General features: G+C 45.7%; 1 protein-coding gene across 3 annotated transcripts; it reads right to left on the bottom strand.

Moving 5' to 3' along the window:
• Positions 1-6,724: 6,724 nt before the first annotated feature.
• LOC144098527 (MFS-type transporter SLC18B1-like) lies at positions 6,725-26,298 on the bottom strand. Of its 3 annotated transcripts, XM_077631240.1 has the most exons (13): positions 24,639-26,295; positions 24,323-24,418; positions 20,318-20,391; positions 19,194-19,341; positions 16,933-17,001; positions 15,044-15,146; positions 14,051-14,199; positions 13,323-13,421; positions 10,839-10,927; positions 10,065-10,160; positions 9,908-9,982; positions 9,298-9,391; positions 6,725-7,762 (listed from the first exon to the last, which is right to left on the bottom strand). In XM_077631240.1, exons 1-13 carry the CDS (start codon positions 24,882-24,884, stop codon positions 7,697-7,699), a joined length of 1,404 nt encoding a protein of 467 aa, XP_077487366.1. In that variant the 5' UTR covers positions 24,885-26,295; the 3' UTR covers positions 6,725-7,696. The 3 variants fall into 3 exon arrangements, with proteins under 3 accessions (XP_077487366.1, XP_077487367.1, XP_077487369.1); XM_077631241.1 differs by lacking the exon at positions 9,908-9,982 and having other exon boundaries at positions 24,639-26,297; XM_077631243.1 differs by lacking the exons at positions 14,051-14,199; positions 15,044-15,146 and having other exon boundaries at positions 24,639-26,298.

Raw genomic sequence — 26,298 nt, 5'->3', positions numbered from 1 at the left:
TGCGCCCCCTTCTCTTACTGTCCGGGGCGAGGCCCTGGGCTGCAGCCCCCTTAGCCCCCACCCCACTTAATCCAGCGCTGAACTGTGCTCAGCAGTAGGTTATGCATGTTTGTGCCGATGTTGGCCGTTCGTCCAATGTAGCCGCTGTTATTTCCAGCTGACGAAACCATCTGGCAAAGGTTTTACAAAATAGACGCCCTCTGTGAGCTGGGTTTTGTTTTCCTTTTTTAATTTCCAGTTTACAGGTACGTGAATTTTACTGCAACCGCGCCGCGTGTTTCAATAAGCTCTAGCCGAGCATGAACTCGCAGATAAAAACAAAGCTCGCCCGCAAGAATCGACCTTGAGTATGACCTCTGGGAGCCCCATGTCTTCGCTAGACGCATGAATTTAAAAATAAAAATGGCGAGAGGCAATTGACTTCAGCAGTCAGTACCGGATGGTTACTCGGTTGTAAAGCGCAGTTCTTGCAACAATACCTTGAGAACTATAGCAGTGCTCATAAGTACTGCATGCTATTATATCGCGATAGAAAGAAACGCGAACAAAGCAGCACCTACGCGCTCCGCTGTTCGAATGTCTTTTTATCGCACTTTTACCTCGCTGGTAAAAAAAAAAAAACGGCCGTGGCTTAGCTTGGTTAAGCCTGGTGATTGCGAAGTAGGGCCAGCCTTGGTGAGAGATTTCTCCTGTCTTTTCTTCGAACGCTCTTGTCTCTGCTGGGGTGTTTCTTGTGCACGCTGTTTTCTTCGCTTCTCGTTTTCCTTCTCTCGAAACGCACGTTCCTTCTCGAGCCGCTGTTCCGGGGTTTCTTGGACACGCCTCTGCCGTTTAGTCGCGTTCTGAACTGGTAGAAGGAGACTCACTGTCGGGCATAATTTCTTCCTTTGCTTCTGCTGTTTCCACAGAGGAGGTTGCACGTTGTCGCCGAGCTGCATACTGGGCACGCCGCTTAGAAAGTCGTTCTTCTTCCGTCTCCGTAGCTCGCTGATGCTTCCTCTTTGCATTCTGCCGAGCTGCCTTGTTCGTAGGCACCATCGTAACATCTGGCTGTATGACTGCCTTGGCGAGAGGAGCGGAGCTGTTTTATACAGCTGGCGTGACGTCAATCTGACCGTAGCGCCCCTGGTGAGAGGAGCGGGAGTTAGGCCGCCGTTGGTGGCTACCGCCTCGCCTCGCGACGGCGTGAGATAGGGCCCCGTTTTTACACAGCTGGTGTGACGTCACTCTAGGTCACGTGGTGTGACGTCACGCAGCGAGGTCACGCTAAAGGTCAATGGTGCCTACCACCGCCTCGCCACGGAACGGGCTGAAGTGCGACCTAAAGCAGTATTGCTTCGCAATAAAAGACGCTAGAGTCGTCCTGCAGAATGCATCACAGATTACTCTAGCGTCTTCTTGCTATCGCTGCAGTAAAAGCGCGATTAAAACAAATGTGAACAGCGGAGCGGCTAGACTCCACTCGGTACGTGTTTCTTTCCATCGCCCTTGTTCTACAGCGCTGCATAGCTACTAATGGTACTATGTACTACAGTTCTCGAACGGTGCACGGGGGAGTACACTTGTGTTATTCAAGAGCGGTCAAAGACCCGAAACAAAGCCTTATCGTGCATGCACATTCTCATGGATCGTGTGCAACTGCTCACGTCTTTGAAAGCTGTATCGTACCCACCGGGCAGCAGCAGTTGTCATAAATTCTCAGCATAGCGCGACGACGAGCGCTCCAGACAAGTGTGTGGACGACTGTACGGGCGTACGTCATTGGCGATAAACAGGGCTCTCGCACCTCTGCCCTCAGCCTATGGGAACAGACTACGTTCATGGCAACGACTGGGATGGGAGGCGGGCTGCCTGTTGAGTGCAGGCCATTCAGTTGTCCCTGAAGAATGCGCTGAGGGGGTCCTGAAATAGGGTGCTTTTCTTTTCAGCCTTTGGTTCCGAAGGAATACTCAGTCTCCTTGATGATTAACCCAACAATACGCAATCCCGTCGAAGATGTTCACATTCGAGCGTACGCCGTAATGCTGTCGATCACTTCGTCGTCAGTGATTTTCCCTGCGGACAGTTGAAATAGTTCGGACGAACTGATGCGCGCTGCTGCGTACAAGGGTGGCTGTGTGCTCGTTCCTTTGTTTATTAGAGTGAATCTTGATTAATGCACGGGCGGGTCTTCAAAAAGTGAGGGGCGTTTCCAAGGCATTTTCTGGCATTCGCGCTCGTTTTCTCCCAGCACTACCCACTCTCGACGTATATAACCCTCGACACCCTGCCGATCCACATACGGCATCTAACAAGGATTCCGCAGCACCACCTTGTGTCAGTGGCGAATCAAAGACCACACGCAGCGTTTTCAAAGGTTATAGCAGCCCAACAGTCGTCCATCCCATCACAGTTCACCCCGGCGGCCCGGCCTACCTCTGCGCTGTGGTGTCTGCGGGAGCTATGCGTGCGCCTTACAAATCCGGGTATAACAAAAAAAAATCGAACTTATCGGCACCGGCCATTAAACAGTTAAAACTCTACCTACTCCACGCCGTATATAGTGACCGCACTCATGTGCATACAGATGGTTCGGTCTTAGGTAAAAGTTCAACCTACGCCGTGGTCATTCCTGCGCGACAGACCAGTATTATCCAGCAAACTTTGAATCGGGCAACCTTCACCGGGTCAGAATTGGCCGCTCTTCGTGCGGCTGTGCAGTACATCGGTGCCAAACACCCCACAAATGGGCTATGTTCTGCGACTCAGAAGCAGCCCTACAATGTCTTAATTTTGCTTTACGCGATGGCGATCACGATCAACTCGTAGCTGAATTAAGACATCTCCAGCACCAGGCGCAGGAAGAGGGTCATGACATCGTCTTCCAGTGGATACCGCGACACACTGGCATTGTCGGAAACGACGCAGCTGACGCTGCAGCTCGAGCGGCTCACGGCAGTGCCAACACGGTCCAGATACCGTTGACAAAAGCCGGCGCAGCAAGACATCTGCGAATGCTTGGACGAAATGAGATTTTAGTGTCATTTTCTTCTCCTGGCAACTCCACATGCCGTCTGTACCGCCTAGACCCCTTACTTCAACTCGGTCCTCCGTCCGGCCTCTCCCATTGTGATGCTACGCTGTTGTGTCGCCTGCGACTGTGAGTGGCGTTCACAAAGGCCTACTTAATCGCAATGGCACACTCTCCTGCGTGTGAGATCTGTAAGCGCGACGAAAATATAGAACAACTTGTTTGTAACTGCCCTCGGTTTTTGCGTGACCGTGCACTTCTGGCTGCAACACTCCGTTGTTGAGATCCTCGGCCCATGACTGAACCCAAGATTCTGGGTCCTTGGAATAAGCCTTCATCGCAGAGGACGGCTTTAAAGGCACTTTTCAAGTTCTTGAAGGACTCAGGACTGAGTGCAAGGTTGTGAACTATCAGTGTGTGCCCTGTGTACCCTGCAAATAGTGGCCAACGGGCATGTGGAAAAGTGATCCTCTCCCTTTGTTCTCTCCCCTTTCTATCTCTCCCTCCGTTCCCCTTCCCACGAGCAGGGTAGCATACCGGGGGCTGCCTAGTTGTCCTCCCTGCCTTTCCGTTTGTATTCCTCTTTCTCTCTCTTTTTCTCTCTCTCTCTTGATTGTGATGCCAGCCACCCTGTTAAAATTTACTCTAGTTTAAGGCCATGTTTTCGGAATTTTCAGTCATCTATTTCTTTTTTGGTTAGTGCTACTGTTTAGAACGTCTTTTATTCAGTATTAAACACAAGCACAACGCAATAAACGTTCTGGCCAGTACATGCTCGACTGTAAAGGTACGCCCCTAATGAAGGTATAAAAACAGCATGGCATGGTTTCATGGAGAGAAACTTCTCGTGAAGGAGAGGTGAGCTTTTTTTCTGGGGGCTTGGGGGGGGGAGGCAAATGAATTGGGCAGAGTTAGCGCCGTGGTGACGCTCGCTCTGGTACGGTTAGCTACACATCATAACATTGAATTAATGCTAGCGGCATGAAGAAAGCTAATGTATTCTTACTTCTTTAAATGTTCCGCTGGCAGAATATAATAGAGGTATCAGTGTCACTTTAACCATTTGGTTTCCTCGCATTTTATCTCCGTCGAAATACGGCCAGCACGCCCAAGAATCTAACCCGTGAACATAGGCTCAGTGGCAGACCAACTTCCGTTGGTGAAATTAATTAGAGGACGATGTACAGTGCTAACGTATTTTAATTCCTTTTTTTTGTACAAAATATGGCTAGTATCTTCGTTAGATATAACCAGCCATGGCGTTGGGTACACATTGCCACCATTAATTAGATGTTTACTCGATGCCGTTTGATTTGTTACGTAGCCCAAGGTCATTCGTATCAGGTCCATGGTATCTTTGATCAAGATAGCCATGGTAGCGTGAGCTTCATCTTGTGGCCTACTTCGTCTAGTTAATCATAGCCCGTTTCTTGCAATCTACAGCATATTTTTTACCCCTGGCTTGCATTTTAGGATCAGTCTTTTAATACATTCTTGAAGTTGAAAATTAAATTATTGCGTCCTACGCTGTCAACGAATACAGATGCAACTGCATACTCAGAAACCTCAGGCCCGAGCACACGTGGCTTGAGTTGGCCGCATTCACTTTAAATCATACGTGCTCATCACTTGTACTTCTTTCTCTCTCTCCCTTATTTTACCACATTTATTGCACTGTAGAGGTATGCAACTCGAGGCAAACAGTTGCAGTGATTCCCCCAACTTCCTCCGGTCCAACTGCATTGAACGCGATTTTACTGTTTCGTTCACAGTTCCAGGACTGAAGTGATAGCAGCAAAAGTTTTCACAGCATGAATGTCTTCTTTCAGGTGGTGTATCACGCTGACAGGACGATATTGGCATTATGTATTAGCTCCATCACTTTGTCATTGTGCGAAGATGTATTGCCGACGCATAACTAACCGAAAGGAGACGAGTAACTCAGTCGAAGGAGGAACACAGGAAAGCGCTGAATCTCAGCTAATCCTTAGCTCTGAAGAATAAGTGACGTATACGCACTAGACATGAGAACCGTCACAGAAAAGGGAGACTGCCCTCACGATAATATCGTAAACTAGGAAAAACTGAAGAGGCAAAGGGACGGCTTTCTGGTGTAGAACCACTTCATCGTCTTCGTCTTTGCTGAGTCAACGACGTCACCAGTGGCGTCGGTATCACAGCATGGTGTGATTGAAAACTCCCGGTTTACCAATACACAGAGGAGGGTGTCGCCCTTGTTGGTCTGAGCCGTGATGTACGTTTGAGTGGGCGACCTCAAGAATATGTCGTTTATGACCACGTGATGAAGGTGTGCCTGTAAGTGGGATACGCTTATTGAGGTGGTAAAAATGGGTGCGATACACCCACAGCGTCGATAGCATTGGGCGTCCTTTCCTCCCTCGGCAGATGATCTGAGGGCGCGGAATTCTTGCGGGTTGCCCACCCTTTCGAGATTCGTCTGCTGCACAACCAGATCATCATCCCTTATGTCGAATATTCAAGTTTTACATCGCCGTCGGCCTGGTCTCCACATACGGCCACGAAAACGACCTACAGATGGCGGTACCATCACTCCGGTAGTGTGTGTAGCAGCTGGCGGCGGTCGCAGAAATTCCCGCGGTGTGTCGCTTCCAGCTTTGCGGAATGCTTTCTGCCGACGTAAACGTGTCCGCTGCAGATAATGAGTAATATGCCCTGTAAAAATATTCCAGTTTTGCACAAGAAGTGTGCAGTCGTCCACACCAACCTCAGAAGATCGCGAACTCTCATGAAACGTGTACGGCACGCATACGGTACCACCTATATGTGGTTTAGATTGATTTTATGGTGCTCGATTTTTATGGATCGATTTTTTACGGGCACTGACATCGCACAGTAAACGGGCCGCTAGCATTTTGCTTCCATCGAAATGCCACCTCTGCGGCCATGAACGAACCCGCGTCTTTCGGGTCAGCAGCCGAGCGCTGTAACTATACTAAGCCACCGCAGCGACTTGGACTGTTTGACTGCGGGCTGTTAGTTTCGTGCAAACACGTTCTCTTATTAGGCGCTTTTACGTCGGAAAGTGTCGTCCGCCGTCACTATGAGTGAGTATTCGGGCATCTTCTGGTGTCACCTGTTTGAAATTGTTGGCGCGGGACTCCTTACAGCAAGCAGGAGAACTGATCCGGTGTTAGGCCTATTTCATGCCTAGTTAAGGCAGCAAGCAGTACGTGGCGCGCGCGCGCGCGCTCTTATGTGTATGTGTGTGTGTGTGTACGTATGGGAGTGAGTGGCTGTGAAATCGAAGAAATGAAGCGCAAAAATCTGTCGTAGTGCATTAACTACCCCTGTTTGCTTTAACTACCTCGGTAAAAGCCTCGAGTGGAACGACGACATCATATAGTTACTGTAAAGGCCCTCAGTGTTTCCCGTTTATTTCCTCAGCGCCGCTCACGCCTGTATTGGCGAAACGCGATGGCATGGTGAAGAAGAATATCAGTGCATTACAGAGACGCCAACTCTAACGCATCCGTTAGAACTAGGCTGCTGCTGTCAATCCATTGATACACCTATCTCTTCCCATGCTTTGAGGCATTTGGTTTAGTGTGAGTGCACACGCTCATTAAAAACGATGTCTTGTTTACAAAAACACGCGGTATAAGTGTTTGCTAGCTGTTAAAATGAAAACGCTTGGAACTTGTGGCGTTTACAAGAGACGACGCCACACATCCGCAAGGCGAGTACTTCTTTACTCGTTGGGATACATAGGTGTAGCCGACGCATTACTAACAAGCTGTATTTTGCACTGCAACACTGCAGTAGTATTTTGGCTAGAACAAAGCAAATTCAGCAGCTAAAAATAAGCGGATTCAGCCTGCACTCGCTCTAGCCGCTGCACCAACCTGGCTCCAGCATGCAAGGGTTGCGACTTTCCCTCGTAAGCTGGATACTTGGGATTGCTATACGGTGGATATACTCGCAACCGCGCGCAAGATTGGGAATCTATAGAGTAACTGTATGACGTCAACGCGATCAGAGCCCCTAGCGGAAGGAAGCAACTATTGTCCTTGGCGCGACGGAAAATTTTTGTCCGTCATGCTTCTTGAAAGAAAGATGAAATCACTTTATTTAAAAGGCACAGATTTGGCGGTCAAAAGAAACTGGGTATGGCGCCTGAGGGCGCGCTGGTTGTTCAGTTGTTTTAACGCCAGCCAGGAACTACAAGTAGGAGGGGGCGAGGATGGCAGTTTGGAGTTTTAATGGGCACTGAAAGAGGCAGTGACCTGGAGTGAGTTAATTACGCAAAATAAAGAAGTACGCGTCAATGAAGGACACAAAGGTGTCTTTTAAATTAGGTAACGAACAGAAAGACATAGACGGCAGCACTGCTGGCTAATAGAATTATGCCTGTGAGTAGAAACTATTATATAACCGTATTTGTTGGAAAGCTTGAGTTACGGAAATAGTAAGAAAAAGAAGAGTGCAAAGACCGCGGCACTCTCGAGTAAAACTTTCATTTGAAAATTTTGGTGGCATATTCCCCGATTCTTCCGCAAATGGCTTTGAGTCCCTGAGAGCTATCACTGCCTTCCGCTTCTGCTCGCAGATAATGCCATGCATTTCCTTCGGATGGCATGTGGAGTTGAGATGGTGTCGCGAAGGCCGTCGACGTATCTGTATGATTGCCTCACAGATCCTCTCATGTTAAGCGACCGGTGTTTTCTTGTTTCTGCGCACCGCATCCATCCAGAGCCCGAAAGTGAACGGGAGCTGCAAGAAGACAGAAAATAGGCTTTGAAATGCTGTCAAACACTTCTATGCACATGAACGACGCAGTCTGCGTGTAAACATCCTTGTATTCATAATGACGTATACATCAATCCTCTTGATTAATAAGCACGAGCCTATGCCTCCTTTTTTTGCAGTACAGAGTGGCATTCTGGTTACCTCTACGTGCCTGGCTTTTTAAAGCTGATAAGCAGTGACATCGTAAATTCTGTTCGCAACCCCAGATTCCTCACCGTTTAGCGATCTGATGGAGCAACTGCCGATTCAGGCCCGGCTTAGTAACGCACGTTTTAGTTATCCTTTACTCCGACGCTGTAAAGCAGCATCTGTGTTCTTGACTCTTCATGATGCCGTTAGACGAAGAGCAAGAAGCGAAGATGTGAACGTCATTAGAGTTGTGTTGCGTTCTGTTTTGTCTGTCTTTTCGCTAGAATATCCGCACATTATTAGTTTGCCTTTTCCTGAGGGAATAAAATGACGCGCCCCGGAGTGCGTAATGGATCAAAAACGCAAGCTCTAAAAAAAGTGACCGTAACCATGGTTGTTTCTTTGAGTGACTTCACTTGGGACGAGTTCTTTCTTCGCGGTAATTATCTTACCTTGGAATCACTGATTTATTGAGCCATGGTCGTGTGGTGTTGTCGATAAGTGTTGTAGGTGCGCTGTCATTGACTTGCCCTGTAGCTTTCAATATTGTCTCCTGATGCTCTCTAGTTGCTATAACTGATGCGTGCCTCAGCAAGTGAGTGATGAGCCCAGCATTTCACTACGCTCGAGAGGCCGATAGTGCCTCCTTGATGATGACCGGACACCAAAGTGACGATGTGTGCAGTACTTTGGCAACATAATAAAGGACAAGTAGGCGATGAGCCGAATAGAGGAACACAGGTAAACAGGGCATCACAAGGTGGCACTGGCACACTTCATCTTTGCCTTGTTTCCTGAGCCTATTCCAGTCCACCAAACACCACGCCCGGTTGATTACTTCCCTTTAAATATGCTCTTGTTTGATACCTACAAGAGGAAGGTGTAAACTACCCAGGCATCATGTTCCGATGCTGCCTGGCCTTTTTGAGCTCACCGAGCGCACACAAGACGTAACTGTCGGTCAGCGCACAAAGCCGGCGAATCAGTGTGCGCAGGCAGATCTGTCCGTTTAAATCAGTATGACTCGATGGACCATTGTTTACTTTACTTTTCTTAATCACGCATAGCTGACTATTCTAAAAACACTTCTTATGGGGACAGCTTATTTCACGATCAGCGCGTGATTCAACGACGGCACTGTTGGGCACCCACAGAAGGCGGCAAGTCTGTGGCTTATGGAACCGTAGCTATCAAGTGCACAAAACTTAGCCTTTTAGCGTTTCTCATGATATTTTATGCTCGTCAAATTCTTAAGTCAGAACCCAAGATGAGCTGGGCAGCAAGGAGACGGCTAGGATGCGTCGTGTTGTCTGCTCCTTTCCTAGTCTCCCTCTTAGCGACTTTATTTCCAGTGTTGAGTTTTAACTTACCCATGAAAGTAGGATCGCGAACATGACCATGCTTCCGTTCCTAAATCCGACCGCTTCAACAACATAACCAGCGAGCGGTGGTGTGATGATTGCACTGAAATAAAAAAGAGAAAAAAAAGAGCAAAAGCTTTGTTTCCAGAAATATACAACGAGGTGGACTGTAGACGCCACTGTAAGTCTACAATGAAAAGGCTCTCTCAGGTGCCTCTGAAAAAGACTTCTAAGTAGTAATGCCCTTTTTCGAACCCAAGACTATGTATAAATGTATTTACTTCTAGCGGGGGTAAGTTATATGCAGGGTAGTCAACTTGAAAACAAGGGGTTATAGCTTAGCGGTGTACGTTAAATCTAGCTCCGAAAAATTGAGATAAATAGTGCGGCGTAGCGACCAACGACTGCAGTAAGCTTTGATTGCCCCTGAATCTTCACTATAATCGTTATTTCCGCTGTATAAAGTAATGCTATCGCAGAAATTCTATGGTGGGATTCTACCTAATTGGTTACACATTTGTGGCATCGTTTTTCTGGGCAAATCTTGGGTTAGCTTCTGGTAGTTTGATCCTGTCACAGATAGTTTGTTCTGTTCATTTTAATGTGAGCTTGTACTTACCCGATCATTTGGAACATAAATATACAGCTGGAAACGAATGCGCTTGTTTTTATTGTTCCAGGATAACCGCATTCCCTAGAGTAAGAAAATAGTATATTTCACAACATTTTTAATGTTCTAAAAGCAGTTTGGCCGACGCGTAGTGAAATTAACTTACAGTGCGACGTTGTAGGCGTTGTAATATGGACATGTAAATAGTACAGCGCATGAGAAGCCGACGCATACCTGAGACAAATAAATCAGCCAAAGAGCTCTGAAACGGGACAAAACAACGGAAATATTGTAAAAATAAGATTATTGGCAGAGCGCTCAAAGTATCTTTTTGCCTCCTCTTCAAGCTTTTCATCAAGTGACTTGTGTTTGTTTTCCTTTATAGTGTCATTCAAGAGCGCCCTGAAGGTGGCGTAATTGAAAACTTTAATATTAAACATTATTTATGGAACTCGCCAAGTATGATGAAACAGTTGCGTTTTGACTCACTCCTCTTCATTACTCACTCACTCACTCACTCACTCACTCACTCACTCACTCACTCACTCACTCACTCACTCACTCACTCACTCACTCACTCACTCACTCACTCACTCACTCACTCACTCACTCACTCACTCACTCACTCACTCACTCACTCACTCACTCACTCACTCACTCACTCACTCACTCTGAGTTGACTTAAAGAGAAGCCTACACGCAGACAGCTGCCACTCAGTTTGCTTCGTTTAGCTAGATACATTAAAACAAAAATACGCTTGAAGTGATTCAACTCGGTACAGAAAGTGCTGCTAATCGAAAATAAATAAATTTCTCACACAAATCCTTTGACAAAACTCAAATATCTGTTCTCGCTTTTCTTGCGAAATATACATCGGCGGTAAACCACACTCGTGCTGCAGGGCACCCGTGGGTTTGTTTTGCCGGTTCGGATACTCACGGTTCATACGGAAGGAATGGAGCCGGGCCAACAACCAAGTACGAAATGGTAGCCAGGGAGGCACCGACAAATTCGAAGAATGCATCTTGCTAAAGAAAATGAAAACCATGCGCGCAGGTTAGTCACCGCAATTAACTGATTTTTTTCTCAAATAACCTTTTGTGTTTATACGCAAGGTAAAATAAAAAGTGTGCAAACTTTTACGCGTACGCAATTTGCGGAAATCAGAGGTAGAATAAATGAAAAACTATCCTTCACAATTAGGGCTTACATAAATAAGATTGCTAAAAAAATGTTCATTAACATTCGTCGTTCGCCCTCAACAGTAGAAGTAATGTGGGCCCTCGGAAATCGATAACCGACGTGGCGTAACAAAGCTTTTTTAATATGGGACGACACACACTGCACATATTTCCGCGCAGCCTCCACCCCGACATCGCAGCCTGCTTCTGTCACTATGCCCTATGGACGTCGGGTACGCTGCACGGATTTTTACAAGCCCTGAGGGCTCTCCACTCCGCGCCGGGGGGGGGGTGAAGTGGCGACACACACTGCACATATTTCCGCGCAGCCTCCGCCTTGTTATCATCCTGCCCAGCCTAACACGGCCACACGCTGGAGCTGCGTTCCCGATAAAACACAGCGCCACCGCGGCGTCACCCAAGGCATGCGTCACCGACAGTGGCTACGAAAACAGGCTGACAGGCGTGGAAGATCGCTGCTTTCCTTCCGCTACCGAGACGAGCGTAGCGTCGGTATGATCGTCCGCTGACGTCGCTAATAAACAGTTGTTACGTTTTATGTTGGGTTTCGTCCTTCCACAGCATGGCATCCCACATATCACATATATAAAACAGTCGAGCCGATTTACGATGGCCGCAGATATAACGAACGCCCCCTTATTGCGGAAGAGTGCGCTGCCACCGTCGAAATATGCACTGGGGCAGTGACAATTTGTGTGAGATGCAACGAAAAACTGTGGCCGCACTAATCGGTTATATCGAACGAGTAGGCGTCACGTTGAAAAACTTACTCTTTCAGCTTAGTGCGCAGATCGAAAAGCGTCTTTCAGTCCCCGCGACACCGCCAGGAAAAAAAAAACAAAAACATGTTGACCCAAAAAAGCAAGAAAGTGGCGTCATTAATGAAAACCGTAGGTAACCGCCGACGAAGAGCTGGCCGGTGGCCTACATGGTGAGTCATTGCCGAATTCCCTTCCCCACGTAGAGTAGCATGCCAGGGATTTATAAACGCCGGCTAAATTCGTTTTTTTTTCATTAAAGAGCTTCTCTCTCTCTCGCTCTTACTCTCTACGTGTGCACCGGCTGTGCGAAGCCTCCCAAACGGAGGCATCCCAAACGTGGGCACGAGACAGTGACAACGTCGAAAGTTGATACAGTGCGTAGTCATGGATCAACTAACGGGAGTGATTTGAAAACGTTGAATGGTTTGCTAACCACGCTAGCCACGTGGCATGCGACACGTGAACAGTCGCCTTCATCTTTTGTGTTGCTACCCCGTGCAGGCAGAACCAGATAGCAGACGGTGCAGCTGGTGCACAGTTTGAGCACGTGCACTGTGCTTCTTTTGACGCTGCACGGGCCCGGGGACGACAAATTACGCTGTCGAAGACACACACTAGGCGCATGTAGATATGTGGCAATGCTTCGTTGATGCATAGTTGAGTGGATGTTGCCTACGTTTGTGCGGACGACTGACTACGCCACAGAGCCATGCTCTGACGAAAGCGTTGTACGCAAAGTACGAGCACTCCCCTACCGCTAGGAATCTCATGGGGTCTACCTGTCACCAGCTGACATGCACACTTCAACCGTGATCAGTCATATCGCGTCTTTAAAGCACATTGTTGACAGCAAGATACTCGTTATAGAGAACATGGCCGCCTGAACAGCCCGGAAATCGCCGCGTTGGGGTCTGCTTCGAAGAAATGCGAGGCGATGACGCAGTTTTTAATGAATAAACGCCGCTTTTGTTGGGCTTAGTATTTTTGACTGTAATACAGAGTCCAGTTACTACGAACGTCAGAAACAGCGAACGTAATCCGCGTGGCAGTAAGATTCCGTGTAGATGGGCTCGATTGTATGCGTATATAATAGAAATCATTTTGCTTGAAGGCAGACCGAGAATGGAATGGCCTTCAGATCGAGGTGGCAACAATCGCCTTCAGATCGAAGAAGTGCATTCACCCGTCTAAACCATTGTCAGTTATCTAATTATATATGATGTTTATTGTCGTTTTCATTCCCACCCCTTGTGTAATCTTCCGGCGTAGGGACCTTCGAGGGATAATCAATGAGACAAACAAAAAAGGCAAAGCTCATCTTCACAAGATTTCTTTCGTGTTACAGGATAGCTTGATTTCCTGGCACACAAGCGCTGCTCAATTACGGTACTAAATGTGAGGACTAAATTCTCAGCACGGAAGGAAAAACCCGCTGCTCAATCGCGCAAGGATCCACAAACCTTGAACTGACAGAAGACTCCCGCCACGATGGCGCCGACTGAATAGGAAGCGAATGTGGCCATGAAAATGGTTCCGACACCCGTACTGCTTAGGTTAAACTGGCAGAAAGAAAGGAAAAAGAACGTCTCAACAAAATGATTGTTAACAAGTTTTGAGTTTACGAAACGGTACTTTTCACTCATATTTTCATTCCAGCTCTTGTGTGACACACATCAGTGTTTGGTTTTCAGCTATCTTAAGAATATTCGTCACGTCATATTTTAGAGGTCAGAAAATGTGAAACTACAAACGTTACAAACCGTCCGAGTTATTGTAGTTACTTCGCACAAAGAAGAAGAAAACACTCGAAACAGATGGGAGGCACCTGCGTCTGAAAACGAATACAGAAGGAATCGTCTTGCGGTTAGTATGAAGCTGTAGCATTGAAGGAATCTGATGCAGCAATATAAAGCGACGCCGCTTCGTATGCATCACCACTTCCGGCAAAATAGCCAATCTGTCTAAGGCAATCCGTCATTGTGGCAACAGCCTGAGAATGTGGCAAAATTTTACTGCCGTTTTTTTACCTATTGTGCACCTCAGAAAGCCGATTTTAACTCGAAGTAATATGGCGTTTTCATACGCTGCTAGCAGAACAATTGCGCAAATATTATTTACTTAATTCAGTTCCAACTTATACTCTTTGCAAGAGTAAGTAGCAACGATATTTCGAAGAGCATATCTTCACCTGTCGGACGTAGGGCTCTAATGTGGGCTCGTTAAATCCGAACATCACGAAGGTAAGCGTCAGGCAGCCCATGTTGATCATGAATCGGGGGTTAATCAGCAGCCTGTAGTAGCTGAATGTCACTTTGGCGTCCTCTGACGAAACTGGTCCTGAAATTTCATTCGACATTGCAACCAGCGGATATTTTTGCAAATATGGCATATGTATGAACATTGGTGATTTCTAACCGACTAAAATGGTGCAGCCTTTGTGGACTATAATTTAAGCAAAAAGCAGTAAGTCTAGCTTCGTTCAAAAACCTCAACCCATAGGAATGGCTAAGGATTTACTGTCTTATTTCATCATGCTTAAAGGTTAGAGCGGATGTAACATCTCGCTTCCTTGTGAAACTATAAAATGGCCTTTACTAGCGTGCAGTGAAATGTGGAGCAAGTTCATAGTTGAAACTGACGTATAGAAAAACAATTGCCACGCTATCAGACAATGTGATGCAGAATATCCGCGTCAGGAGTATAATTTCACTTTTTGTCTTTTCAAATCGGTTCTTAAGTCCCGCTTTTATTGCGTCTCTCCGAAATCGCGCCCCGCGAGAGCGCTATTCCTGTGGGCCTCTGCCATCCCTTTCTCCCTGGCACTTCTCCACTCTCTCCGACGCGAGCGCTAGTTCCTCTCGCTCCTGCTAGGGGCACCACAGCAGCGCGCATCCTTTTCCCCACGGTCTCGTTCGCTCCGCCCTCGGTCCCCTCAACCTCAGAGCGCTATTCCAACGGGCCTTCTCTCTCACATTTTATCTCTCACTCCTCCTTTCGCTCAAATGGGAGCGCTTCTGCGCTCCTTCTCTCTCTTTCTCATCTCGGTCTTACTCGCTCTGTCCTCCGCTCATAACAACCCTCCCTTCTTCACGAACATAACGAAAAATTTGAGGAAACGAGGCCATGCTGCTAACGCTGCAACAAGGGATACATATGAATTGCGACTAAGAAAAAACCTCACCTGTCGTCCGCACTTGCGGAGCTGTTCCCTTTACTATGAAGTACGGCACCATAGACATGAACAGAGCGCCAATTACATAGTACGGCAAGGGAAACGCCCATAGCTGCAACAATATGTTAAAATTTGCATTAGGAGCGTGAACACCAGGAAAGGAACTCATAAACGACTGTGTCATAGAAATGTGTAGCAAGGAGCTCCTTTCACCTCAGTCCCTGACCTAGGTAAACTGAAAGAAAGTATATTGGGCGGAACCGTTGCGTTTGGCGGTAAATTAGTTGTTCTTGTCACAGATCGGTGTGATTTCGTTTTTTTTTAGAGAAGTCATTTTTGACCTGTTCTGCTCTGGCCACGTGAATGAGTTGAGCTATTAAATGACTAGCGCAGAACTAAGTGACGACAATTCCTGTATCTGGGTGCTCGCACTATCCGTATGGTCCGATGAAGTGAAAAAGTGATGACGAAACAAGTCCTCTGAGAGAAAAGGCTATAGATGCTCACCTTCGTGTTTTTGGTTATACTCTATCTCATAGTAGGTTGGCATTAACTTTGAAGGCTGGGCCTGTAGCCAGAAAACGAGGTTCAGGACTATCCAAGCTGTTCGCTATTCAGGGAGGTGAACCATAATCGATTACTTCTGAGGGGTATGAATAGAAAGGCATTCGAGAATTCGAATGACATTCGGACTTGACGGCGGACCGTGGCGCTTCGCTTCGATTTTCAGATGCAGTTGTAAGCTTAAACATTCACTCATTGTATTGTAGTGGCATAGCTGTCGCCTGTAGTTTTGCTTTAGTCTATTCGTTTGTTTTGGGTGACAGTCGTATGTGCTGTTTTGTGATTATAAATGCAGGTGAAGAGAAGTCGTTGATGACGTCTTGCAATGTCATTTCACGATAGCTGCTATTTTTCATTTAGAATCCAAAACTAAGGTTGAAAAAACTGAAGCTGACGAGATCAAAGGTTAAAACCGGAGCCGGCATCTACAGTGCAGCCGCAAACGCTGCAGTAAATGCAAAAAAAAAAAAACGTTGCATGTAATGGGCGCTATCATTGCCTAACAGAAATCAGATACCTGCTCGTTTTCCGCGTAAATATGTGTTTCGCAATCACACATTTACGTATTTCACACCCTTGACTTCCAAATGATGGCATGAGGACACTGCGCGCGAGGATGCATGTATTCACGCTTCGAAGCCCTTTGAAGCTCGAATGTCTTCGCACTGTGGTATTGGCTTGAGTGATGAAGAATCTTGGTTACTGCGGCGAGCTGGGCGTGTTGGTGCATATTTTTTTCAGAAAAGCAGTGCACAAAGACGAGACGATAAGGACGGGCGCTGGCTATTTGGCAAAATGGCAATTTGGGCCAGCTGCTTTATCAGGAACTGGCAAAGCAGCGGACGACTGAAGAAAGACAAACACACGCGCTGACTGCTACCAACTGAAATGCTTTCATCATCCGCACGAGCGGAGAGACTTGCGTGAGCAGTTCTTCGATCACGCTTTTGAAGGAGGAACTGCACTATCTGAGCTTTTAGTTCCTATATCTCAGATATTGTGCCCAACCTTCTTTTTTTTTACTCCTTAGTACCATGTGGTGTTTTCTTGCTTCTCGGCGATATTCGTTGCGTACACAAATAAACAGTTTTCAGTTGGCAGTAGTCAGCGCGTGTTTTCTTTCTTCAGTTGCCCGTGTTCTTTGCGCTGTTTTGTCTCTTCCGACCAGAATGATGTTTCGTGTGAATCCCATTAATAAGCTTCACGTAGGAGCAGATACTGGCAATTAGGTTGAATGTCTTTCGGTTTGACAACATTACAAGTGCCCGTGAGCACGGTTGAACCATGGCTTTCAAGAAATTCATTTAATCACAGAAGTGGGAAAAAATACTTACGTCAATGAGCGCACCACCAATTACTGAACCAAGCATGCTACCAAGTCCAAACATACAGTCCATTATCGCCTTTAAAGAAAAGCAGGTGAGATACTTAAGTAACTGCATGCCAGCTAAACGTTCAGCACGCAAAGAACAAAGAAATAGCAAAACACAAGAAGTAACGAACATTCGTGTGTTTTGTTCTTTTAGTTATTGAAATACTCTCATAATTTTTCTCGTCCACTGGCTCCGCCAGCCATTACCCGGTGACTAGAAGCCATGCACTTTAACAAAGCTACCATTTTTGAAGTTAAACAAAGTTGCACGCTATTGTGAGGCACCTACACAACCCAATTTTCCGCGCTATCCACGGCAGGGTAATTAAGGTTCCAATTGTTGCAGTGTTTGCGCCGCCTAAGCTAGTGCAAATGCTTCTACAAGCCGTTTCGCCCACATGAAGGAGACCACTATACTTAAAAATGCAGTGATAATACTTGTGCTGTTGACGTACAAGGTTTTTAAGCAACATAGAAGGGCACAATGTTAGTTTTATAACTCTGCAGATAGTATAAGCTTTAATCGCTAAAAGCTGCAACAAAGTGAGTCCACTTAGAGTCATCATCATCAACCTAGCTACGTCCACAGAAAAAGGGCTCTCCTATATATCTCCAATCAACAGTGTCCTGTGCCAGCTGCGGCCAACCCCTCTCTGCAAACTTAATCTAATCCATCCACCTGACACTCTGACTCCCCCTGCTAAGCTTGCCCTGGCTTGAAATCTATTTCGTTGCCTTAAAGAACGATCGGTTATGTTTCCTTTGCATTACACTTCCTGCCCATGCCCGTTTCGTCTTCTTCATTTCGGCTAGGATATCATTTAATCGCTTTTTTTTTTGCTTCACCAACTCTGCTCTCTTCTTGTCTCCTAACGTTACACCTTTAGTATTGGTTTCTTCAGCTCGCTGCGTGGTCTCAACTGAATTTCAGCCATATTACTACCCGCCAATTTTCTGCTCTGTAGGTGAGCTGGTATTCGTGATAAGAGAGATCCTGCCAAACACACTCCACCCCACTCTTATTCTCATAGTTATTTCGCTTTTGCGAAATAACTAGCCTGCTTGCCTTAAGTATACGCATTCCCTTACTGTTTCCAATGCTTCGTAGTTTAAAGTAAACTGTTGTCTCGCCCCCAACTTTTGAACGTTACGTTAGTTTTCTGATTATGAATTCTAAAGCATCCGATCAACTTTGCCTGTCTAGGTCGCCATTCATACTTGAATTCGTCCCCTGAATTACTTAGCTGGGCGTTGTTGTCAGCGAATTGGAGACTATCAAAGTATTCTTCATTACCTTTTAACCGCAACTGCTCCAAAAGCAATCTTCTAAGTACCTCCTGTAAACACGCGGTGTATCCAACTGATCCAAACGAAATATTGTAAGTAGCTACTGTAAACACGCCATGTATAGTTGAATGAGGTTAGGGTATGTTTAGAGAAAAGTGCGTCTCTCCAATGACGCTTTTCAGACTAAAGGGTACTTGAGCATTCAGCTTCTAAAGCAGTTGAGTATAAAATCGTCTCAGGCTGGCCGCACCAGTGCACCTGCTTTTACCGAGAAGGTACGCGTGATTCATTCACATGCAAGTGCATTGGTCGGCGCTCCTTGATGTTTACAATGTGATGCACGCAGAGCTACGTGCTAGTCCGTTAATAATGCACAGATAATAAAACTACTAAAAAAATTAATGCGCATAACGTATAACATTGCCCATAGTACATATTTTTCTAATTGGAACAGTTGTATTTCGTCCTGCAGCTTTCGGTCTAAGCACACCTCGAAGTTTCGCTGTCTTCAGTAAATATTTCGGTTTCTATGCTGCCGCCTTCTAATATCGATATTTGAAACGGCTTGCCGTTCTCTAAATCTTAGCAACGGGCAACACTACTGCGCACACAACTTCTTTGTGAGTATTGCGACAGCTCTTTTACTAGTCTGAAAAGAACAAAACGCACAGAGTCAGAGTGCACGCTAATTTACTGGGATCAGAAATGGGCTATGCTACGTTTTCTGCAGAAGAATTGCCCCTTCAGAGATTTGAAAGATGTTGCACAACAATAGTGACTTCAGCATTGCGTGCATATGCTATGCATGACACGAAGAGAAAAAAATATGAAGGTACTTTAGCGCTGAGGGCCAGGAAGAACGCTGCCGACCTGTCTATTTTAGATGGTGCTAATACATACGATATAGATAAAGTGGAATAGGCAGGGTAAGCTCACAATTATGATTCCCGTGTTGTGGAGGAAAGTGGACGTGCATGTTCCATAGAGAGTGACAAGGTACACCCCTTCAACAAAGCCAGAGAAAAGGGCTGCCGCTATTGATCCACCTAGAAGTGTATCAGCAGTAGGACACCAGTAGAGTAAGCTGGAAACAAAGCAGAATTACGTTCACAAGGTCCCGAATTAAAGGATGACACAAAGCATAGGTTCACAGCGCCTCGCTCTCCAACGCGCTTTAGGAAAGATAACATGTGCTTCGCAGGCTTTACGGCTGCGCCGCAGAGAGAAAAGGCGTGTCATAATCAGCACGTTGCAATATATTTGATTTTAGGGTTACTCACGAGAGGATTAAGATGAGGGTAAGGATAGTGAGTAAGAGAAGACATTTATGCACCATACTTCCTTAAATGCTTAACGTTGAACAAGCATGCACACAGCAGGTACGTAGACCTATTACTATTCATATATATATATATATATATATATATATATATATATATATATATATATATATATATATATATATATATATATATATATATATATATATATATATATATATATATATATATATATATATATATATATATATATATATATATATATATATATATATATATATACCAATGAACCACTTAGAAAGTCATAGTGGCATGCGCTAATAAGACGCCAATATCATAAAACATGCTACTTCGGAACTGGCCTGAAACGGCATTGATAATCGCCAATTACGTTGTGCCTTCGTCAACGCCAGTGATTTGCTGAGTTTTTACTCTGTCCTGCAAAAAGATAGCCTGAGCTGTCGACAACAGGTCAAGGGCTGAATCTTGCCCTCTGTCCTCATAATAGAAGGATCTGTGACTGTTCACTAACGATCGAATAACCTGTGTGACGTAAGCGGAGATATTAGGATTTCCGGTGTCACTGGAATGGAGCCAGTCTCACGCTATTTTCATCTTCCGGCACTTTTATGGGCTCGCTCACCGCATAAGTGTACGCCCCATTGTTGTAGCTTGTTCAACGCCGTACGGCATCAAGGATGCTGAGCGCATAACAGATAAATATTGTCTCTTGAAAAATAAAACTTATTCAGGGGAATCCGCTCCGCCGGTGCTACTCACGAAAAGCTCATGCAGGCCAGAAAAAACCCAATTAGTCCGAAAAAGTACACAGCCTTCGAGGATGTCCATGCTATCTGCATTATAAGAAAAAGGAAAACTATTAAACACTTTTTGCGCACTTACCAAAAGATGACATTGTGAATACGCGAGGCTTTTCAGACAGCACCTGTGTCAGTTATCGAGGATAATTTGGTTATTCAACATAGTGCGAAATACGCATCTTCCCATCAACAAAGAATAACCACACAAATTGAATCTGCATAGGTTTCAGAGCCGCTTTAGCATCACATGAATGACTTTGTCCATTCTATATACTTATTGTACTGAAGAAACTGCTGCTATGGTTATGAAGGCACATACACAAATTCCTCTACACGTGGCCACTATTGGAGATTGGCCCCCTCTTCCACGAAAAAAAAGAGAAAACAGCTAAGTCCCGTTAAAAGAGACAATTTTTTAAGTACAAAAATATTTGTCTGCGTAGCAGTAATATACACGTAACTTTAATTAACCCAGCGAAACTGAAACCTCAGTACTAGTTATTCAGAGGAAAGGTAAGATAGAGAATGATAGCTGGGATTATTTTTTGAGAATTCTATAATGTACGGCCAATTCACTTGGTAGCTATGGATGGCCAAGTTTTGTAGAAACAGTCAGAACTGCCACACCTCCAACATCAACGTGAGCGATCAGTGTTCTTCTGTCTTGCTGTCAAACGAGTGTTCTTCTGCCATTCGAAAGTGCACTATAAAGCAGCTGAAGGCTAAGCTGCAGACTAGAGCTATGGTGCTTTCCCTTTCCCTCAACATTCATCAATCTCAACGCCAACCTATGGCGTGATTCTAGGGGGGGTTTTGCTGTCTGAGCGGCGGCACTTGTAGGTGAGCGTCCCTTTCTTTGGTGACCAATAGACGATATGCGAAATTCACAGCGCCATCTCATGCGCGCACCGTACCTAGGTCCATAAAGCTTGTCCGGTCGGGAACGCGAAACCAGTCATTGGATGAATTGATCCAATGAATGAACGTGCAAAAAAGTCAGCTGCGTTTTGTGCCAAAAGTGAAATGCCACCGCGATATTGCGTTCCACTAAGCACTGAGCGAAGCTGACAAAAGGATGCTAAAATGCGCACGACATCATGGCATGTTTAAGCTTTACGTTTATTATATAATTTTTCTTTATTTACATAGGCTTGTAAACAGAAGTTGGCGCCTTTGAGCGGCGCTGTGACTTAACGCGTTTTAATGAACGCCAACGGCAGTATGAGGTATATGGAAACATGTCAACTCATTAAAACCTTCCATGTCTAGTCTAACTTTTTACAGACTTAGAGCTGACGTATTGAAATTAAGATACGGAGCGGAAGCTTTGATATTTGTTATCACAATGAACAGTCCATTTTTTGCATTTATCAACCCGCCGGCAGCGCAAGTACGTCTCACATAACCGTATCAATACTTCCCTATAAAAAAATTGCATAGGTTTGAATGGGTCAGCTAATAGGATTATGGCACATTTGGTTTGGCTTTATAGGAGTCACCCCGCCGCGGTGGCTCAGTGGTTAGGGCGCTCGACTACTGATCCGGAGTTCCCGGGTTCGAACCCGACCGCGGCGGCTGCGTTTTTATGGAGGAAAAACGCTAAGGCGCCCGTGTGCTGTGCGATGTCAGTGCACGTTAAAGATCCCCAGGTGGTCGAAATTATTCCGGAGCCCTACACTACGGCACCTCTTCTTCCTTTCTTCTTTCATTCCCTCCTTTGTCCCTTCCCTTACGGCGCGGTTCAGGTGTCCAACGATGTATGAGACAGATACTGCGCCATTTCCTTTCCCCCAGAACCAATTATCAATTATCAATTATCAATTATAGGAGTCACGTCCCAAAGCCACTGAGGTTTTGAGGAACGCCGTAGTGGAGGGCTACGGATAATTTCTATCACGTGAGGTTCATTAACGTTCCCTAACATCGCAAAGTACACGGAACTCGCGGTATCGGTTCCGCCCGCGGCGGCCGCACTGCGATGGAAGCAAAAGGCAAGAGGCCCGTGTGCTGTGCGCTGTCAGAGCACGTTAAGAACCACAGGCGATGAACATTATCCGGAGCCCTCCACTACGACGTCCTTGAAAGCCTGAGTCGCTTTAGGACGTTAAGCTTATAAAGTAAATAAAATGTGCTATAATTTTATATTCTGACCCATTCAAACCTATGTATATTTTTCAGTAGGGTTTTTTTACTGAACGACGAACTGGATCAGGCAAATTTTTTCAGCTATGACCGCGCGGACTCAGCGCGCTCCGGCAAAGTAGCCTTGGAGCTGTGGCTTAAAAAACACACTAAAATCAACCATGGGCCAATTATTCTTTTGTTGTCGAGGGGCGGAGTTAACTTGTTTTACCGCGATGAATTTAATTTTGAAACACTAGCAGGCGATCTCATGATCGTGCAGTCTTCGCAAGGTGCCACGCACGTACTATAATATCCTGTCATATGTTCGCATTTCACGCGAGATGATGCGTCCTTGTGATGTAGTATAAAGTAGGAAAAAATTGTGCGCGAAGGTTTCGTACTTTCCTGTTTTATTACCATCAATTTCTAGGGGATGCATGTTCATCAAAAAATTAATAACAGATATTAAGCGTTACAGAAGGACGCAAAGTTAGAAAGCACACGACAGCTATAGCGTGCTACAAACAATGCGATTTTTCTATCGGTCTGACATGCGGCAACAGCTTGCGCCGCTATAAAGCTTTTCTGTATATGTTCAGATTTGGGAATCAGCCTATAGTGCGGAAACCACCGAAGCAATGAACTGTACTCTGCGCAAACGGATGGACCAACGTCAAGCCTATAGATCAACTGCTGCAGACCCGTTATCTGAGTCAAGCGCCCTCTTGTTTGCACAAAGAAAGGTCGAAAAATTTCCGTAAGTGTAACGTCTGACGCAAACAAAGAAAGCGCCTCTTGAGCGCCTTGATTGGAATGCTTTAAACAAAAATGTCTTCTGCTAACAGCGCATCTGATCAACACGCATCTTCGGTCGAATAGATGCTGGGAAGTGCCCCGGGCTCTGCATCGCTGGCTGTAAAAAGCGCAGGTAGATGCTGTGATTCAAGGGTCGCACATTATAGTACACGGAATCACAGAGCGACTGCCTGATAGTCGTGTTGGTTATATTACAGCGTGAGCAGCTTGCGCTAGCTTGTTCCAGGCCAGCGCTTTAAACATGAGAAGAGGAAGATGAACAGCCACACGTATGAGTGGGTGAACACACCACCCGTGACCTTCGATCTGACAAGTTTTCATCCGCTTAAAAATAATATAGCAATGGTAATGCGCAGTGCTTGGATAGCTGCCTAGGCTGTACATTTCAATGACAGCATCACGGAGTTAGACTTTCTTACGCACTTCCCAGTGGCGATTTTTGACAATTTCAGTTGCAAGCCAAGTTTTAAACGAAAGCTGAAAAACAAGAAAGGTGCGGTTAGCCCTGTTGGCGCTGATTTCACGAGCGGGAAGCCCTATTTGTTAACAGATGGGTAGTGCGAGCAGCGCAGCGGCTGAGGCTTAGCCTTTGAAATTCTATTCCTGAGGTTCCAGAGAGCTTTACCGGTATTCTGAAAACACGCAAAGCAGACGACGCAACAGCTCGACCGAACCAATATGGTGACCGGGAACAGCAAGTTTGGCGCTGTCGGTCCTCCAAGCAGTTTCCCACAGCGCCAATTGGGAGTCCTATCAAAATCACTCTGGCAGCACTTGGATGGTTGGGTCTGTGAGACATTGCAGATATATTTAAGCGATGCTTGCGCGTTGCTGTAGTATCAGTTTGAAAATGGGTACTTCTTCTAAGGTTTCATGCACTAAGAACAAAAAAGCGAGTTGCTGCATTCGACAACATGAGTCCGTTTCTACGGCGACCAATTTTTGCTCTGCTTACGCAACGACACAGCGAGGCATGTGGTTTCTTAAAAACGGTGCAATAAATCGGAAGAACGGAAACCCGTACCAGTTTTTCTGACATGATTGAACCGAAAACCATGGAAACCTTTATCGCTGAAAACGTGAAGCCATATTTCCAAGCTGGAATTCCCTTTGCTGCAGCCTAAAAAAAATAAGAAAAATAAAGGATTAGGCAAGCGCAGGTGACGCATCTCACTTATTGGAAAAGTTTGCTAGTAACTGTTAGCATATGCCTATTCATCCTTAAAGTCATTATCACTCTTCTTCTATGTTGTTTGAAGCTACTTAGCAACTAAATGGCGAGCATATGGAATGACACGCGTACGAAGGTGTGTCACTGTATAATAAGAGAGTGCACTCACCAAGGGGGGAAAGAAGGGTTGAAGCAGGGAGTGTCCGGCCGACATCCATATATGAGTGAACGTCAGGGGCAGAACCCATAGGTTACTTCGCAACCAGTGCCAAGACTCTTTCACCGAAAGCACTGATTCTCGGCGAAGCTCGCTACCCGAGACAATGGCACTTTCCTTCGCCACCGAACACGGACCCCCATCGGCTTTACAGGGATGCCCGGTTTCCAGTTCAGCCTCTTCTTTAGCGAACGCCATGGTTTCTGCCGTGCGGCTGCTGGTAGTCGCGCAGCAGAAGACAGTGTAAGTGTGTGACGACGCTTGTCGTTTTTACAGTAACGGCTGTTTTTTCGAACTGCTGGGTTCATCCAACAACGGAAGTTTTCGAAAGAAATCAGCTCTGCGGATTGCGTTGCTTTTTTTTTCGTTTTTATTTCTCTTTTTTTGTCTATAGCTACGAGCAGCATCTTGTTACATTTATAAATTCTGTACCACATATTTCAATTGTGGCTTCCATATTGCTCGAGCCCCGCAGGATGCTGCGGAGATAACAAAACCCCACCGCACGTGCTCACGAATGCAAGAGACAACCTTGGGTATGACATCTGTGAACGTGATGCTGTTGCTAGAACCGCGGATTTAAAAACAAGAAGAGCCGGAAACGTCCTACCCTTCCAGCATACAACATAAAATGTTCCCTCAGTTGGAAAGGTCACTTTTTGCAAGAATACCGTCGGACCTGCAAGAATAGCTACTGCTCGTAAAAGCGTAGGCTTATGTCCACAAACAGGTGTCCACTAGTTCATCCTTCCACCTAATAAAAGATAGATAAATAGATATTCCTTTATTCAGACAACAAGGTCTCAGGTGCAGGGGCAAAAGGCAGATGTGGTCTGCCTGACGGGGCCCATGCAACTGTCGCACACCTCAGAATAGGCAGCAGAAGAAACAAAGAATTCATGCACTTATTACATAGAGAAATAAGAAAAAATTGCATACTTTTGCCATGACAAAATTATACACTGAATAGTTACAAAGTACAGCGCCCGTCCTGTATACTTCTTCCTGTGTCTTTGTTTTCTTGTAGCGCTATAAAGAACTTCGAGAAACTATGCTTCAGCAACTAGCCCCACAACGTGTTTTGTTAAATAAAGTCAGAAATGCAAGAAAATTTACACAGTCAACGAAACATGAGAAATAATAAATATTTCTATCATTAACCCATTAATCGCTAGAACAAGAAAGCAGGCATTATGTAGCATTCTTTTTAAAAGATTTCTCGGACCCATGCCTGCGAAACATGACATGCAGAGTACGGATAACAAAAACACTGTTCCCAGTTAGTATATGAATTGGTGTATGTTTACTGCTAAACAGGGCTGAAAATTCCTACGCGTGTCCCAAGAAATGGTTCCACTTATCCTCTAATGGAACCCCTACTTGCATTACATCGTTACTTGCATGGCCAGTCATGTGGAAGTCTTTGCTGAGCAGTGGTTAACCTTCTGAATGATAAAGACCTGTTGGAGGGAGTCGTTAATTCCATCGCTTGTGTGCCATGTCGCTGTATGCTCGGTAGAGGGCATTTACAAGGCATGTTTCTCAACTTTACGTTGGGCAGTAAAGTGATTCGTTTAATTGGTACGACGCCATTTTGAAACCGGAAGAAAAC

The sequence above is a fragment of the Amblyomma americanum genome, chromosome 7, assembly GCF_052857255.1.
Source record: "Amblyomma americanum isolate KBUSLIRL-KWMA chromosome 7, ASM5285725v1, whole genome shotgun sequence".
Classification (NCBI taxonomy): domain Eukaryota; kingdom Metazoa; phylum Arthropoda; class Arachnida; order Ixodida; family Ixodidae; genus Amblyomma; species Amblyomma americanum.
The sequence above is the reverse complement of the archived record's forward strand: the minus strand, read 5'-3'. Positions and strand labels throughout refer to the sequence as shown.